The sequence below is a fragment of the Mesocricetus auratus genome, unplaced genomic scaffold (genome assembly GCF_017639785.1).
Source record: "Mesocricetus auratus isolate SY011 unplaced genomic scaffold, BCM_Maur_2.0 Super-Scaffold_100009, whole genome shotgun sequence".
NCBI classification, from domain to species: Eukaryota; Metazoa; Chordata; class Mammalia; order Rodentia; family Cricetidae; genus Mesocricetus; species Mesocricetus auratus.
In genome coordinates, this window is record NW_024429193.1 from 66,550,325 (window position 1) to 66,564,803 (window position 14,479).

The 14,479-nt window shown below is 43.7% G+C and overlaps 2 protein-coding genes across 9 annotated transcripts in view; one reads left to right on the top strand and one right to left on the bottom strand.

Annotated features, from left to right (window-relative positions):
• Ash1l (ASH1 like histone lysine methyltransferase) overlaps nucleotides 1-9,193 on the bottom strand; it is a 139,155-nt gene extending 129,962 nt beyond the window's left edge. The window contains exon 1 of one of the 5 annotated variants that reach the window (XM_040752421.1): nucleotides 9,148-9,193. The gene's annotated coding sequence lies outside the window, so the exon portion shown is untranslated. Of the gene's footprint in view, nucleotides 1-8,568; nucleotides 8,871-8,970; nucleotides 9,112-9,147 lie in introns of those variants that run through there. The other 4 variants (XM_040752420.1, XM_040752419.1, XM_040752422.1 and 1 more) reach the window with 4 other exon arrangements.
• Nucleotides 8,455-14,479, top strand: part of Dap3 (death associated protein 3) — a 30,656-nt gene continuing 24,631 nt past the window's right edge. For 2 of the 4 annotated variants that reach the window (XM_040752424.1, XM_040752430.1), the window contains exon 1: nucleotides 9,570-9,685. In XM_040752424.1, the coding sequence (XP_040608358.1) occupies nucleotides 9,683-9,685 (3 nt within the window). In that variant the 5' untranslated portion in view covers nucleotides 9,570-9,682. Of the gene's footprint in view, nucleotides 8,597-9,569; nucleotides 9,686-14,479 lie in introns of those variants that run through there. The other 2 variants (XM_040752426.1, XM_040752427.1) reach the window with 2 other exon arrangements.

Here is a 14,479-nt window from a genome sequence, read left to right on the forward strand (position 1 = left end):
CAATTAACTGACTTTAAAAATTACTTTTTTAAAGTGTGTGTGTGTTTAACAGGAGCATCTAAGAAATACTTGTTAGTGTGAACAAAATCCTTACTTTGTTTATAGTTACTTGACTTTTTCTTCCTCAAAATTAAACATACATACAGACAATAAGTTTCTTCCATAAAAAAGTAATTATTATTATTATTATCTTTTTCTGCATCTAAACATTAACCTCCCAGCCTGTTATCATTTAGTTGGATATGAAATCTTTACTTGATTGAGATCTGTATCTTCAGATCTTCTCTAAAGCATATACAAATGTTAATCCAGTGGTTATTCTACATGATTGATTCAAACCCTTTAAGCTCCATTTTTAATTTCTTTTTTTGTTGTTGTTGTTTGTTTGTTTTTTTGGAACCTGTTTTCTCTGTGTAATAGCTCCTGCTGTCCTGGAACTCACTCTGTAGACCAGGCTGTCCTTGAACTCACAGAGATCTGCCTGCCTCTACTTCCCAAGCAATGGGATTAAAGGCATATGCCACCACTGCCTGGCTTGAGCCCGATTTTTCAAACATCAATTATTCATTTCTTCTTTTCAAAGACAACCTGTTACATTTTTTGCATTTTGCCCTGTTGGGCTTAGTCAGAAAATTTTTAAACTCTGGAGTTTTCATTTTCAGCAGAGATGAATTAGGAAGCCTACCAATTACACTAAGAAGCCAAAACAAAACTAATTTATAATTGATACACTGTCCTCCTTGAAGCAAAACTGAGAACCAGTGACTAGGTATCAAGTACAGAAAAAAGAATAAAATGCAGAGCCTAAGATTAAGTCAACAACTCATGCCTTATTTACTATGGGACTAACACATAGATATTAACAAACGATAGGAACCAGAGTCATTGAGATGGCTCAGCAGGTAAAGGCCCTTGAAGCTAACTAATTCTAATAAACCTTTAGGAGAACAGACTTCTGAAAGTTGTCCTCTGACTTCCACATGTGTATCTCAGTATAAGAGTGTGAACACAAACATACACACTAAATAAGTAAATATATGTAATTGTAAAAAAAATAAAGAATGAAATATTAATTGTTAGCCGGGCGTTGGTGGCGCACGCCTTTAATCACAGCACTCGGGAGGCAGAGGCAGGCGGATCTCTGTGAGTTTGAGGCCAGCCTGGTCTACAAGAGCTAGTTCCAGGACAGCCTCCAAAACCACAGAGAAACCCTGTCTCGAAAAAAAAAAAAAAAAAGAAATATTAATTGTTGGTGGAACTGGTATTCATCTCAGCTAAAGTATAATTGCCAACCATTTTATTGGGAAATATGTTAACAACCATTTGAGAGTAGGAATCCCAAACTCTCCTGAGCAAAGATCCCATCTCAAAAAACAAGAACTAGGCAAAGAATACCTATGATCCCAGCATTGGGGAGGTTGAGGCAGAAGAGGATCAAGTTTAAGACAAAACTTAGTTAAATAGTGAGTTTCAGGTGAGCCTGAACTAAGAATGAGATCCAAATAAATAAATTTAGGCAAATGAGTAATTCTACTCTAAAGAGTTAACCACTTATAATGTCTGTTTTCTGGAGCGTCCTCTCAGCTCAAGAGCAGCTTTTACTTTCATTTTCTTGTTTTGTGTTCATCACGGGTTGTAAGGTAGGTAACAAAACCCAAAGTACAATTCTCCAACTACCCATACATACCACTCACCATCAGAATCTCAAACTCAAAGCAACATGGATTTCATTTTTGTAAACAAGTTGCCTTGAGACTGAACAATTCAGCTCTCATTCAATGTCTTCAATGCCAACTCATTTCTCTGTGTAATTGGATTCCACTAGAAAATGTTTTTAAACGTCTTGTCAGTATGACTAAAACAATAAAAGCATCAACATATTATTTGTCACTTGTGAATTTGATGAAAGCTGACAAGCTTTTCTGACTAATACACAAACATCTAAAAGCAGTCATGTGAATCTCTATTTACCTCAGTTTTTTTCTTAGTTGGGAGAAAATTCTCTACTGGCAATAGAGATTAGAAGTAGCTGGTGTAAGTAATTTAATTCCAACTATCATGAGACAGAATATTTTAAGAGTTAAATGAACCGATCTATGAAGAATAATTTTCAATATAAGAATGAAAGAGCAGTCAAGAAATGGTGTTACATGCCTTTAATCCCAGCACTTGGGAGGCAGAAGCAGGCAAATCTTCATGAGTTCAAGGCCAGCCTGGTCTATAGAGCAAGTTCCAGGACAGCCAGGGCTACACAGGGAAATCCTGTCTTGAAACAAGCAAAAAAAGAATGAAAGAGTAGCAGCAGGAGATGGCACTTGCGGCTCTTCCCGGGGACTTGAGTTCAGCTCCCAGTACCCACGAGGGGGCTCATAATCATCTCTAACTCAATTACAGGAGATCAGACACCTGCTTCTGACTTACATATGCGCCCAATAAACAAGTAATAAAAACATACATGCAGGCAAAACATTCATACACATAAATCTTTTCTTTAAAATCAAAAAATATGCTGAATGTGTGGTGCACTTGGGAGGCAGAGGCAGGAGGATCTCAGTGAGTTCAAGGCCAGTGTGGTCTACAGAGTGAGTTCCAGGACAACCAGGGCTACACAGAGTAATCCTATCTCAAAAAACAAAAACACACAAAAAAAAAAAGAAAGAAAGAAAAAAGAAAAACAACAACGAAGAAAAAGAAAGGAGGGAGGGATAGCCTAGCCTGCCAGTAAAAGGCCCTGTTTGAAAGATAAGCTTCCACACACAGGTACATATGTGCACATGTGTGTGTCCGCACAAAGGAACTTTGAGAAAAAGTATAAGACCTAACAGCACAAGTCAAAGCAAAATAATCAAGTACTACAAAAAACATCTCCTTTTTTTGTGGCAACAAGGTTTGAAGCATCTCATTCTTCTGGAAGGCTGACACAGGAGACCTTACAGAAGATCACATTAAGGCTCTTTAAAATACTCAGACTGGGCTGGAGAGAGCTCAGCAGTTGAGAGAACTTACTGCTCTTGTAGAAGACCAGCACCACACCCACACACCCACACAAAGTATCTTAGAAATAATAATTCCAACTATACATACAGTCAGACTTCTCCACTATTCATAAGCACATGAGCAGAAATGGAAATGACCAATTCTTTATTAGCAAAGTATAGAAGAAATCTTAGAGTAAAGTTAATGGAACTGCTAATACTGTAAAGTCAATACCCAGCAAGATATTTGGAAGTTGTGCCATATATTTTAGGACACAATGTAAAAACAGGACATGATCCCTCTCTACTCCTGTGTTGTTTTGCTTTGTTTGAAACAGGGTCTTGCTACGTAGTGCAGCAGGCCTTTGACTAGATTGTCTGGGTCCTTTTCCATTACTGCACCTTCAGAATCTGAACCACTTTTTGTGATTTTAAGTATTTGTTTTGTTTTGTTTTTGAGACAAGATCTCAATATGCTGCCTAGGTTGACCTCAAACTCATGATAAGCTTAAGTGATCCTCCTGTGTAGCTCAAGGTGGCTCAGGCCTCTTAAGTCCAGGACTTGGGAGGCAGAGGCAAAATGACTTGAGTACATTTGAGGCTAATCTGAGCTACACAGTGAATTCCAGGATACTGCCCTCCTCCCCCAGTTACTAATTTTAAAGTATTTGAAATACACAGGGACAAAGCGCGTGTGCGGGTGCACACACACGCATTAAGCATTGGAGAAAATATTAAAATTTTTTACAGATACATAGCTTTTCTTTTCACTAGCTTTACAAGAGACAGGGAGGGGACGGAAAGATAGCTCAGCGCTTGTAAGAGCACTTGTTACTCTTGCAGAGGACTCTAATTCTGCTCTCAGCAGCCACGCAGTGACTGACAACCATGTGTTCTCTAGATCCAAGACACTTGTCTCACCTCTATGGACACCAGGAACACACATGGTATACATGCATATATACAGGCAAAACATTCATATACATAAAATAGAATAAATCTAAGGAAAAGACAAAACCTTTTTACTATGATCCTATAGTCTATCCTGTGAAAATACCTTCTCCAGAGTAAGTTAACTGCCTTTCTTAATACTCTGCTCTTTTAAAAGTACACTAATTATTTTTAATTTCTAATTGTAATTTCACTGGGTGTTGTCAAATGATTTTTACATCCAGAAGGGTTTTTGCATTTATATATACCCCAAAATGGCATCAAGACCTTTTTACAGAAATTCCCAACAGGTAAACACAGTAGTGCCATCCTGGGGTCAAAAAACAAAGCAAGATAGGCCTGGTAACAAATGTACCACAAAAACATTCCAAACCAAAGTCAGAAATTCAACCAGCATTTGCTTTCTTACATCAGATGCATGTGTTTTGTTTTTTGTTTTACAGGCACATTCTCACTACACTTTGTAGACAAAGTTGGCTTTGACCTCACAAAGATTCACCTGCCTCTGCTTCCCAAATACTGGTAGGCATGCTCCACCACAACCAGCATGAAGCCGCTTTAAAAAAAATACTTTTTTTTGTTTTTTGTCTTTTTTTTTTGAGACAGTTTCTCTGTGTTGTTTTTGGAGGCTGGAACTCTGCTCTGTAGACCAGGCTGGTCTTGAACTCACAGAGATCCGCCTGCCTCTGCCACCCGAGTGCTGTGATTAAAGGCGTGTGCCACCAACGTCCGGTCACACAAGTTATTACTTTTATATTTACATACGTATGCCTAGATGAGTTTATGTGCACCACATTCATCTAAGAGCTTGCAGAGGCAGAAGAAAGTGTTGGATTCCCTGGAACTACACTTAAGGGCAGTTGTGAACCCCCATTCTAGTACTGAGAACCAAACCTGGTCTTTTGCAAGACCAGTAAGTGCCCTTAACTGAGCTATTTCTTCAGCCCCTGAAAGCATTTTTAAATATATACCCTTACATACAATATGAGCATTTTATAGCTTCTCAAAAATAAACAAGGCAGAAACACAGGTCAGTAAATGCACTTGCTTCAAAAGCCTGTAGACCTGACTCTGACTCCAAACTATGCAAAGATGGAGAGAGAACAACTCCACAAAGTTGTCCTTGGACTTCCACATGTGTACCATGGCAAGCATACTCTCCCACACACGAAAATAAATTTTAATTAAAATAATAAATACTACCAAAAACTCTTTCCAATCAAGTTGCAAAATCTCAATTCCTTCTCCAAGTCTGGAGAATCCTAAACATTACACAAGTCGTAAATTCAACTGGATAAAAATCTCTAGAACATCAGAAACTACATATCATTATCTTAAGTGTTCTCCATGTAGTAGTAATGAAACATGCAATCTAAACAAAAGTAATGAAACTCAAAAAATAAAACAAAATAAAAACCAGAATGGGGGGAGGATTTCAAATTATCCATCTCAACATACAAGTGGAAAAAAAGACACTACTTCTCAAGAATGAGAATATAAAGGCGTTACAAAGCAAGCCAAAGAAGTTTCTGCTACATTGCATACACAATCAAATATAACTCAATTGTTTAACATACATTTGAAGAAGAAAAATTCTCTTTTTCTAATTTGGTTTTTTGAGAACATCTTACTCTACAGCCCATGCTGGCCTAGAACTCACTATGTAATCCAGGCTGGCCTTGAATTTGTAATAATCTCTCTGCCTAGGCTTTTCTTAAATGCTCTAATAAATCACCCCGCCTGCCAATTGTAAATTTACCATGCCTGGCAAATTTAAAACCATGATCCTGAAGTTCTCCTGGTGACACATTCAAGTACTATCACAACCTTCACCTTCAAACTTACATTGGCTTCTCTACTCCAAAACAAAATTTAAGGGGAAAGTGGGTATCTCAAACAAGACCTGAATAAAAATTGGTTCTATCTGATTACAACTTAAATTCCTGTAAGTATATGCATACTCAATGGATGTGGTGGTGCACTCTTTTAATCCCAGAGCTCAGGAGGCAGAGACAGGCTGATCTCTGGAAGTTTGAGGCCAGCCTGTTCTATATACATCAAGTTCCAGGACAGCCAGGGCTACATAGTAAGATTCTAACTCAGAAAAAAACAAAGTATATACATAATTCACGTGATTGTACTCATACTTATTTTTTAATGTAGGGTCTCTATTTCTTCAGATTCTCAGGGAAAAAAATGTGTATGTACACATATACATAAATATGTATGCACACAAGCACCACTAATCTAGACTTATTAGTTGAGTTAGTTCAAAGATTCCTCGAATTCATAGAGGAATATTAATACAAAATTAGCCTTTCGAAGAATTTCTACAGTCCAGCCAAGAAGTTCCAATATCCAAAGGCACATATCAATAATTCACAGATCCCAAAAACAGTTTACTCATAAATGCCAAAAGAAACTGCCAAAGAAGCCAGGCAAGTTGGCTCATGCCTATAATCCCAGAAGGCTGTGGCAGGAAGATTACAATCCTCAAATTTGAGGACAGCCTGGGCCACATAACTGAGCCAGTTTGAGCTCTGTAGACTGAGACTCTGTTTCAAAAATGCAACAAAAGGGAAATGTTAGAGAAAGTGAGCTCTCTTATAACACATCATCCTGATCTTACTGCTGTGCCCTTCCACACTAAAGTGGGCAACCTAAATTCCTTCTAAATTAAGTAGACTTTTAAATCTTTAAACATGTGTGTGAAATTAAATAGTGTTTACATGTTTAAAAAGGGGTGTGTGTATACATCAGGGGTCAGCAGAGACCAGAAGAGGGTGCCCATGCGCTAGAGCTGAAGTGACAGGCAATTATGAGCCATCTGAACTGAGTGTTGGGAACTGGAACTCAGGTCCACTGAAAGAACAGTATAATGATCTTAACCACTGAGCCATATCTCCAGCCCCTTATTTTGTTTTCTAAGATAAGGTAACATTAAACTTACAAAGCATAGGCTGGGCTTGAACTCATGATCCTCCTGCTTCAGCTTCCAGAATGCTGGAATTACAATTTTGATCCACCACACTCAGATTGAATAGGCGTTTAAAGAAAGTTTTGTGGTTTCAATTCCACACTGATTTATTTGTTCTCAATAAATAAACAACTCCCCTCATATGCACCCCAAGCTATTTCAACAGTTAATCAACAAATCGTGATGATTCTTACCAAGACAGGGATCAATTATTAAGTATGCAATCATTTTTGTTGTTGTTAAATGAGCCAAAGAAGATCCTTTCTCTTGTAAATATAATGCTAAAAGCTGCCCACATGGGAGTGTAGCTCAGTGGTAAAATGCTTTTGGCAGCTTTAATGCCTTGGGTTTAGTCACCCAGATGCAACCCCCCCCCCAAAAAAACCCAAACCAGCAACAAACAACAGCCTGATACAAATTAGGCATTTCACTTATCAAACATACACACTAAAGTGTCAGAAATGCTCTGTACACACAAAACAGTTAAAATACCTATCTCATACACGTCACAGGCAAGGACAGTGTATATTCATTCCATACATGTTTGACACTTTAGGCTCTCACAAGCATAATCCAACCATATGCCTCCTTTCCAAATACCCTTGTATTTGCCGATAACAATCTCCTGAGGCACTATGATATGGACAATACATTATTAAGTTAGTAAACAAAATATCTTGTAGTCCCTACTTTGCCCCTAATTTAATATGTGACCTTGGAAAAGTACCTCTTCATGCCTCAATTTCCTATCATTTTCAGAGTTTTAGGATTACAGGAAAACTGAAAGCGTTCTGCATATAAAAACCTTATGCTAACATAAGCACCACTGTAAATCCTCACGGCCTTATTCTGAGCCTGATTACTCTAAGGATGATGTTCTGGGCTTTCATATTTATACAACTGACTCTATTCAAAGGGACAAACTATGTCAAGTTTCTTTCCTCCCTGATCCTAGCCTGCATGCCGTATTATCATCTAGTATGCCAAAATACATGTGCACTAATCGACCTGGAGGACACGTCCCAACATTCGTTTTAAAACAGGCTAATTTATAAAGGGAACTCCATGACACTTCCACAAATGCAGGCAAACTCCTGAGCACTTTCCATCTTTGCATCTACACACATAAACACAGCAACTATAAACCAACAGACCATCTGGTCCTCAAGACCCAAAACACTTCTTTCCAAGTACAAACTAACCAGCGACATTCATTAAACTTATTGACACTCAGATCACTATGTCACGTCTGCATACAGTTCCGCCGTTAGAGAACACCACAGAGTTTGTGATACAGTGCCGACTGAAGACCTTCTCCCTTGCCTCTTCTGTCCCTTACTTGGACAGACACAAACTGGATCTCGGGAGATGCTCCAAGCAGGCCTACTACACAAACTAACCTGTCAGGGGCACAGCCGACTCCGCCTCCACTCGCAGACTTTCCCGTCCCCCTCCCCCAAGCCAGGAGCCCGCCGGTCAGGGACACCCCGTTACCCCGCCTTAGAGGGACTTCCCGGTAAGCTCAGGATCCCTTTCCCTCCTCTCCCCTCCCCCATCCTCACCCCGCTCTCCCGGAGGTCCAGGTCCGGGAGGTGACAGTGGATCACGGAAGCCAAGGAGGGAGTACTTGGGCCTTCAAAGGCCTGCTCACGCCGCACTACTCACCGTGTGAGGCCGAGAGCGCCGAGTGCAGGCAAGTGGGGAGAGGGGGTGGCAGCCTGGCGCCTCGGCTTCTCTGGGTCCACACCGTAACCCTCCCGCTTGTCAGGAGGCGGCCAGCGGGTGAGCGGACCGACGGAAGCGCGAGAGGAGAAGCCAAAGGCGTAGGTCGGGAAGGGGAAACCGAGGGAAGGCGGGTCCGGCGACCGAGACCGGGAACGTCTCCCCCTCCGCAAAGCGAACCCAAAATGGCGGCGGGAGCGGAGCGGCGGCGGCGGCGGCGGCGGCGGCGGCGGCAGCTCTGGGGAGGGAGGGAGCGAGCGAGCGAGCGAAGGGCGCCTTGTGCCCCCCCCCCGCCCCCGCCTCCCACTCCTCCCTCCGCGCGCTCTCCCCGCCGTCCCCCCTCACCCGACTCCGGACGCGCAGCGCGCACGCCCGCCGGCACGCTTCCGAGTGTGTCTGGACTGGTCGCGAGCTGCGCCCTCCAACCGCCGCCTCCCGCCGCCCCGGGCCGGCAGCACCGACGCGCTCGCTCCGGGGCGCCCGCTCGCGCGCTCCCGGCTCCCTCTAGGCCCTCACGCGTACCTTCCGCGGCGCGAGCCCGAGCCTCCTCCTCCTCCTCCTTCACCTCCTCCCCCTCCTCCTCCTCCTCCTCCTCTTCGGCTCGCCTCCCTCCCTTCCCCGCCCCCACGGCTACCAACGGCAGCCACGGCCGCCGCCGCCTTCACCCCCACCCCTCGAGCGTGCGCCTCCCACAATCCCCCCCGCGGGACGTTCCATTGCGCGCGGCGGCTGCCGGGGCAGGGGAGGAGAGGGCTGGCCACGGCGGGTGCGGCCTGCCACGGCGACAGGGATCGCTGGCGTAGCGAGCGAAGAGACCCAGGCACCGACCTCCTGGGACCGGCCGCCGCGGCGCCGGGGCTCGCTGCCCGCTTCCGGCCGCAGGGCGGGCGGCGCGGTGCCCCTCCGCTGGGCTGTGGTTGGAGCCGCGGCGACTGCGCGTTGGGTAGCTTCCTGCCACACGACCCGAGTTTGCTTGGCGGTCGCAGGACCGGTGCCTCGGATCCGGCTGCTGACGGCGTGTGCCGGTCACCGCGGCAGGAGCTCTGGTGGTGGACTCATGGTGAGGGCACTGAGCCGCACTGGGGATGCGATGTTGGAGGGAAAGGAGCGTGTGTCCGAACCGCCCCGAGGGAGGGAGTGAGGCCAGCAGAGAGAGGGCATCGTCCAGACCCAGGGCTGCGGACCTGGGGCCGGAGGAAGAACTGGCGCAGGCGGTCTGTTTTGTGTTAACGCAGTTTAGCTTAGTTGAGTTCGAGCGGGTCCCTATCCTGCACGGTGTCTGTGTGCTGCTTGCGCACTCCTCAAAGATTGTGCATGCTCGGTGTTCAACCGGCAACCTGATGTGAGAGCAGTGGTTCTCAACCTTCCCAATGCTGCGACTCCTTAATACAGTTCTCCTGTTGTGGTGACCCAACCATAAAATTCTTTTCGTTGCTACCTCATAACTGTAATTTTGCTGCTGTTAGGAATAGAAATGTAAATACGTGATATGCTTACTATCTCATAGGCGGCCCTTGAGAAAGGGTCGTCGTTCGACTCCCAAAACGGTCGCGCCCCCTGGTTGAGAAACGATGTGTAGAGGCTAAAGAAACCATGCACTCCGAATTTGTTTCTGGACTTGATCTTTTGTGACCTTCGAGTTATTCTTTTAAGTTTCTTATGGGACACTGGGTGTAAAAATTAACTAACCCCAAAATATGCCTCCAGGGTTGAAGTATGAAATAGTGAGATGTTGTATGTAAAGTAGAATCCGCTCCAAGGCACGGGGAAAATGCAGAATGCTGTTATCATTTACCGCGCTCTTGATGTTGATAAGACTTGTAGGTGTAATTGGTAGTTTATTCTGTTCATTCAAACTGTTGGTTCAACAAGACCTGTGGCATTCCTTGGCTGCTAATATTTGTTTCTCAAAACTGCATTCACCTTTGATTGCTGAATTCAGAACTATGGAATGTTAGAACCCAACGTTTGGTCTACCTATTTTCAGTTTCCCATAAAAAGCAAAGCAATTTTTTAGAGTGATGATCTGCTTGAGTTTCCCTTCTGATCTGGGAATTCTTTGTGATTTGGCAACGTTTTAAATATTACTGTATTCCATTTGTCTCCAAGACCATTCAACGAAAGGTCAAACGGTCTTTTTGGGGGCGTGGGCAATAGTGTGTCTTTTGAGTGCCTTTTGAGACAGTCTCTTTAGCCCAGGCTTGCCTGGACTCTGATGGCCATCTGTCTCACACTCCCTGGATTTCAGGCATGAGCCCCACACCTGGTTTTCAGATGACCTAACGCTCCCCTATTACCTGTATGGGTCAGGATTTGTCTTCATGTTAGCCTTAATTATCTTGCTGTGTAATTACTTTTGTTAATCAAGCTCCAGCTGATTAATGGAGCCACATAGGTTTACACTCACTCATCCTTCCGTAATGGCTTCATGTGTGCAACTTTGTTTGGGCCTGTGTGTCCATGCATGCCGGCTGTCTTGACTTCTTTCTAAGTTTTGGTCGTCTGTTTCAAAGTAAATAGAAATGTTAAAATCAATGTCAGATATTTAAATACTAGAACTAGCCAAAAGGTTGTAATCTCAACACTTGGGAGGTGGAGGCAGGGGGGTCAGAAGGTAAAGGTCATCCATAGCTGTACAGCAAGGTCTTAGCCAGCCTGGGTTACATGAGACTGTCCCGGAACAGCAGCAAAGGATGAAGGGAAGGAGTGAAAGAGAGTGCAAGATTGAAAAGCACAGATAGAATACCATACTGGAAGAGCATGTGTTCCTGTTTAATCCTTACAACAGCACTTTGAGATAATGATATCTTCGTTTTTCAAGGAGGAAGCTTGAAGCTCAGAGAAAGCCATAACTTGATCTTTAGGCTCTAGTTGCCTATCTCTTAAAAACCTAAGTTTTCCCTATACCACTATACCACACTGCCTTCATAGTAAAATTTTTTATTTATTGTTTTGTTTTGTGTGTTTGGGTGTTTTGCCTGCATATATGTATGTATGTTCGTGTGTGTGTGTGTGTGTGTGTGTGTGTGTGTGTGTCCAGATTTCCAATATTTCCTTATTCTTCTGGTCCTGGCATTAGTCCTCAAGCTGAAGACAGCTGGGAGTTTGAACTGCTGCACTATAGCCATGTTTTTGAGCGACCTCATACTTGCTCATCAGAGTAGAAGTGGTCAGTGTGTGTTTCTTGCCTGCATGTCTATGCACTGTGAGCAGTACCTGCAAAGGCCCGAAGAGGGCTCAGATCCCCTGAAACTGGAGTTAAAACCTGAGTCCCCTGGAAGAGCAGCCAGTGCCTTAACCCCTGAGCCATCTCCATCCCTGATTCTAGCTTTTAAAATAAGGTTTTAATTCCTGAAAAAAAAATTGATACTGCAAAGATGAACAATGCCTTTGGTAAGAAGTACCAAGATTTCTTCTTTTCTTTTTTTTTTTTTTTTTTTTTTTTTTGTTTGTTTTTGTTTTTGTTTTTCGAGACAGGGTTTCTCTGTGGCTTTGGAGGCTGTCCTGGAACTAGCTCTTGTAGACCAGGCTGGCCTCGAACTCACAGAGATCCGCCTGCCTCTGCCTCCCGCGTGCTGGGATTAAAGGCGTGCGCCACCAACGCCCGGCCCAAGATTTTTTTCTTATTTTTTTATTTTTTGAAATACCAAGATTTTAGACTCAGACCCTGCAAACTAGAAATAAATTCTATAGAAACTTTAAAAATCTGTTATTATTTTTCAATTATTTAATTCCTTCCCTTTTTCTTTTTTTTTAAGACATTAATTGGTTTTTCGAGACAAGGTTTCTTGTATTGTTTTGGGGGCTGTTCTGGAACTTGCTCTGTAGACCAGGCTGGCCTCAAAATCACAGAGATCGCCTGCCCCTGCCTCTGCCTCCCGAGTGCTGGGATTAAAGGCATGCACCACTAACGCCCGGCTGCTCTTTAGCCTTTTTGAGGGGACTGCCACCCAGCTCCCAAGCAAATCACTCATGGAGGCTTATTCTTAGTTATGAATGCCTGGCCTTAGCTTGGCCTGTGTCTTGCCAGCCTTTCTCATCTTTATATTATCCTGTCTACCTTTTCCCTCTGGTCTTTTATCTTTCTCACTTTCCTTCTTAATCCATGGCTTGCTGGGGTATGGCTGGGTGGCTGGCCCCTGATGTCCTCCTCCCCTGGTTTTCTCCCTTTGCTCCTCCCCCATTTCTCCTCCTATTTATTCTCTCTGCCTGCCAACCCCACCTACCCTTGCTCCTGCCTCGCTATTGGCCGTTCAGCTCTTTATTAAGACCATCAGGTGTTTTAGACAGGCAGAGTAACACAGCATAATATTAACACAGAATAATATTCTTCCATAGCCAGGTGTAGTGGCTCAGACTTAAAATCCCAGTACTTGGGAGGCTGAGGCAGGAGGATTTCTGAGAGTTAAAGACCAGGCTAGACCCAATATGAGAACCTGCCTATAAATACATAAGTAAATCAAGCAATCAAGCTGGGGTATCTTTAAGTAGTAGAGCATTTATCTGACATGTACGAGGGTCTGAGGTGATCTCTAATGTCACGTCTGCTGCGTGGCCTGTGTCCGAGAACGTGCGGAGGGTGTCGGGGATTGACAACACAGAGACTCGTTCAACGATATAAAGAGAACTTTAAACAGGCTCCAAAAAGGTTCAAGAAAAACTTCCTAAGAAAAGCTCCCACCAGAGAAGCTTCTGCTCTCTCCTCTACCCTGGCTGGTTCTGCTCTGACCCCAGAGGTGGATGTGTGTGGGTTTTTGAAGGTGCGGTTAGTCTTTGGACAAGGTCGAGGTCAGGGCGGTTTCTGTGGGAAGGCCTTTCCCAGGAACTTATTGTATCATTTTTAGTAAACATGTTTTTACTAAACATTGCCTTACAGCTGCCTACTCCCAGGCAGAAGGGGAAGTGGCCAGGAACTTATTGTATCGTTTTTAGTAAACATGTTTTAACTAAACATTGTCTTACAGCTGCCTACTCCCAGGCAGAAGGGGAAGTGGGTCTCTGCTCAAGGTCTGGTGTTCCCACAATTCACCCCTTTTTATTTTCAAATGAGGCACTCCTGGCTTAGGTCAAGTAGGGTCACCCTCCCTTTCCCGTCTTTGGGGGACCTTGAACCCCTGTTTTAGGTGGGAGGGGTCTTCCCCACAGGTTGCCCGTCATCGGAGATACCCCAACCTTAAATCATCTGTAACCAACCTTCATGGCTATCGGGATTGCCATGGGCTAAGCTAAGCAATACTTGGTTACGGATCTCTTGTCTCTGGAACAAGGCACGTTTGAGCTCGGCATAAAGCCAGAATGCCTACCGCCACTGCCACCATTTCCAGGACCCCCATTGACATAGCGCCTCTCCATTACCATACCCATCACCAGATCTGGGCCATAACATTCTACCAGCCTTCGTCTGTTACAAGGGTAACCCGCATGTGATTTACATTTACAATTTGATAAAGTTTCCAATCGTTTTAAGATCTGCTCAGGAAAGCATTTAGAAAGTGCACTTGCACAGATACATTAGGTACAATCATTGATGTTACACATGTAGCATTACGAAAAATATGAACAATAGTTGTCGCATTAGGACAAGTTGCATTTCTCCAGAAAAATACACTGGCCTAGTCGTGATTCCAGAAACAGGAACCATCAAGTGACCATGTCCTGTTCAAATACTGAAAAGAGGCTTTTGCCACTCATCATAGTCCATACCAATGTCCAAATGCTTTAAATGGGTCCTTTTTTCTCTGTTAGCTTCATGATGAAAACTCATGGGTCCGGAAGGTTGATGCAGCAGGTCTGTTGAGAAACTGGAAATCTGGAACTGACTTGTTTTCTTTCTTTCTTGGGCTCTAGATTTGAT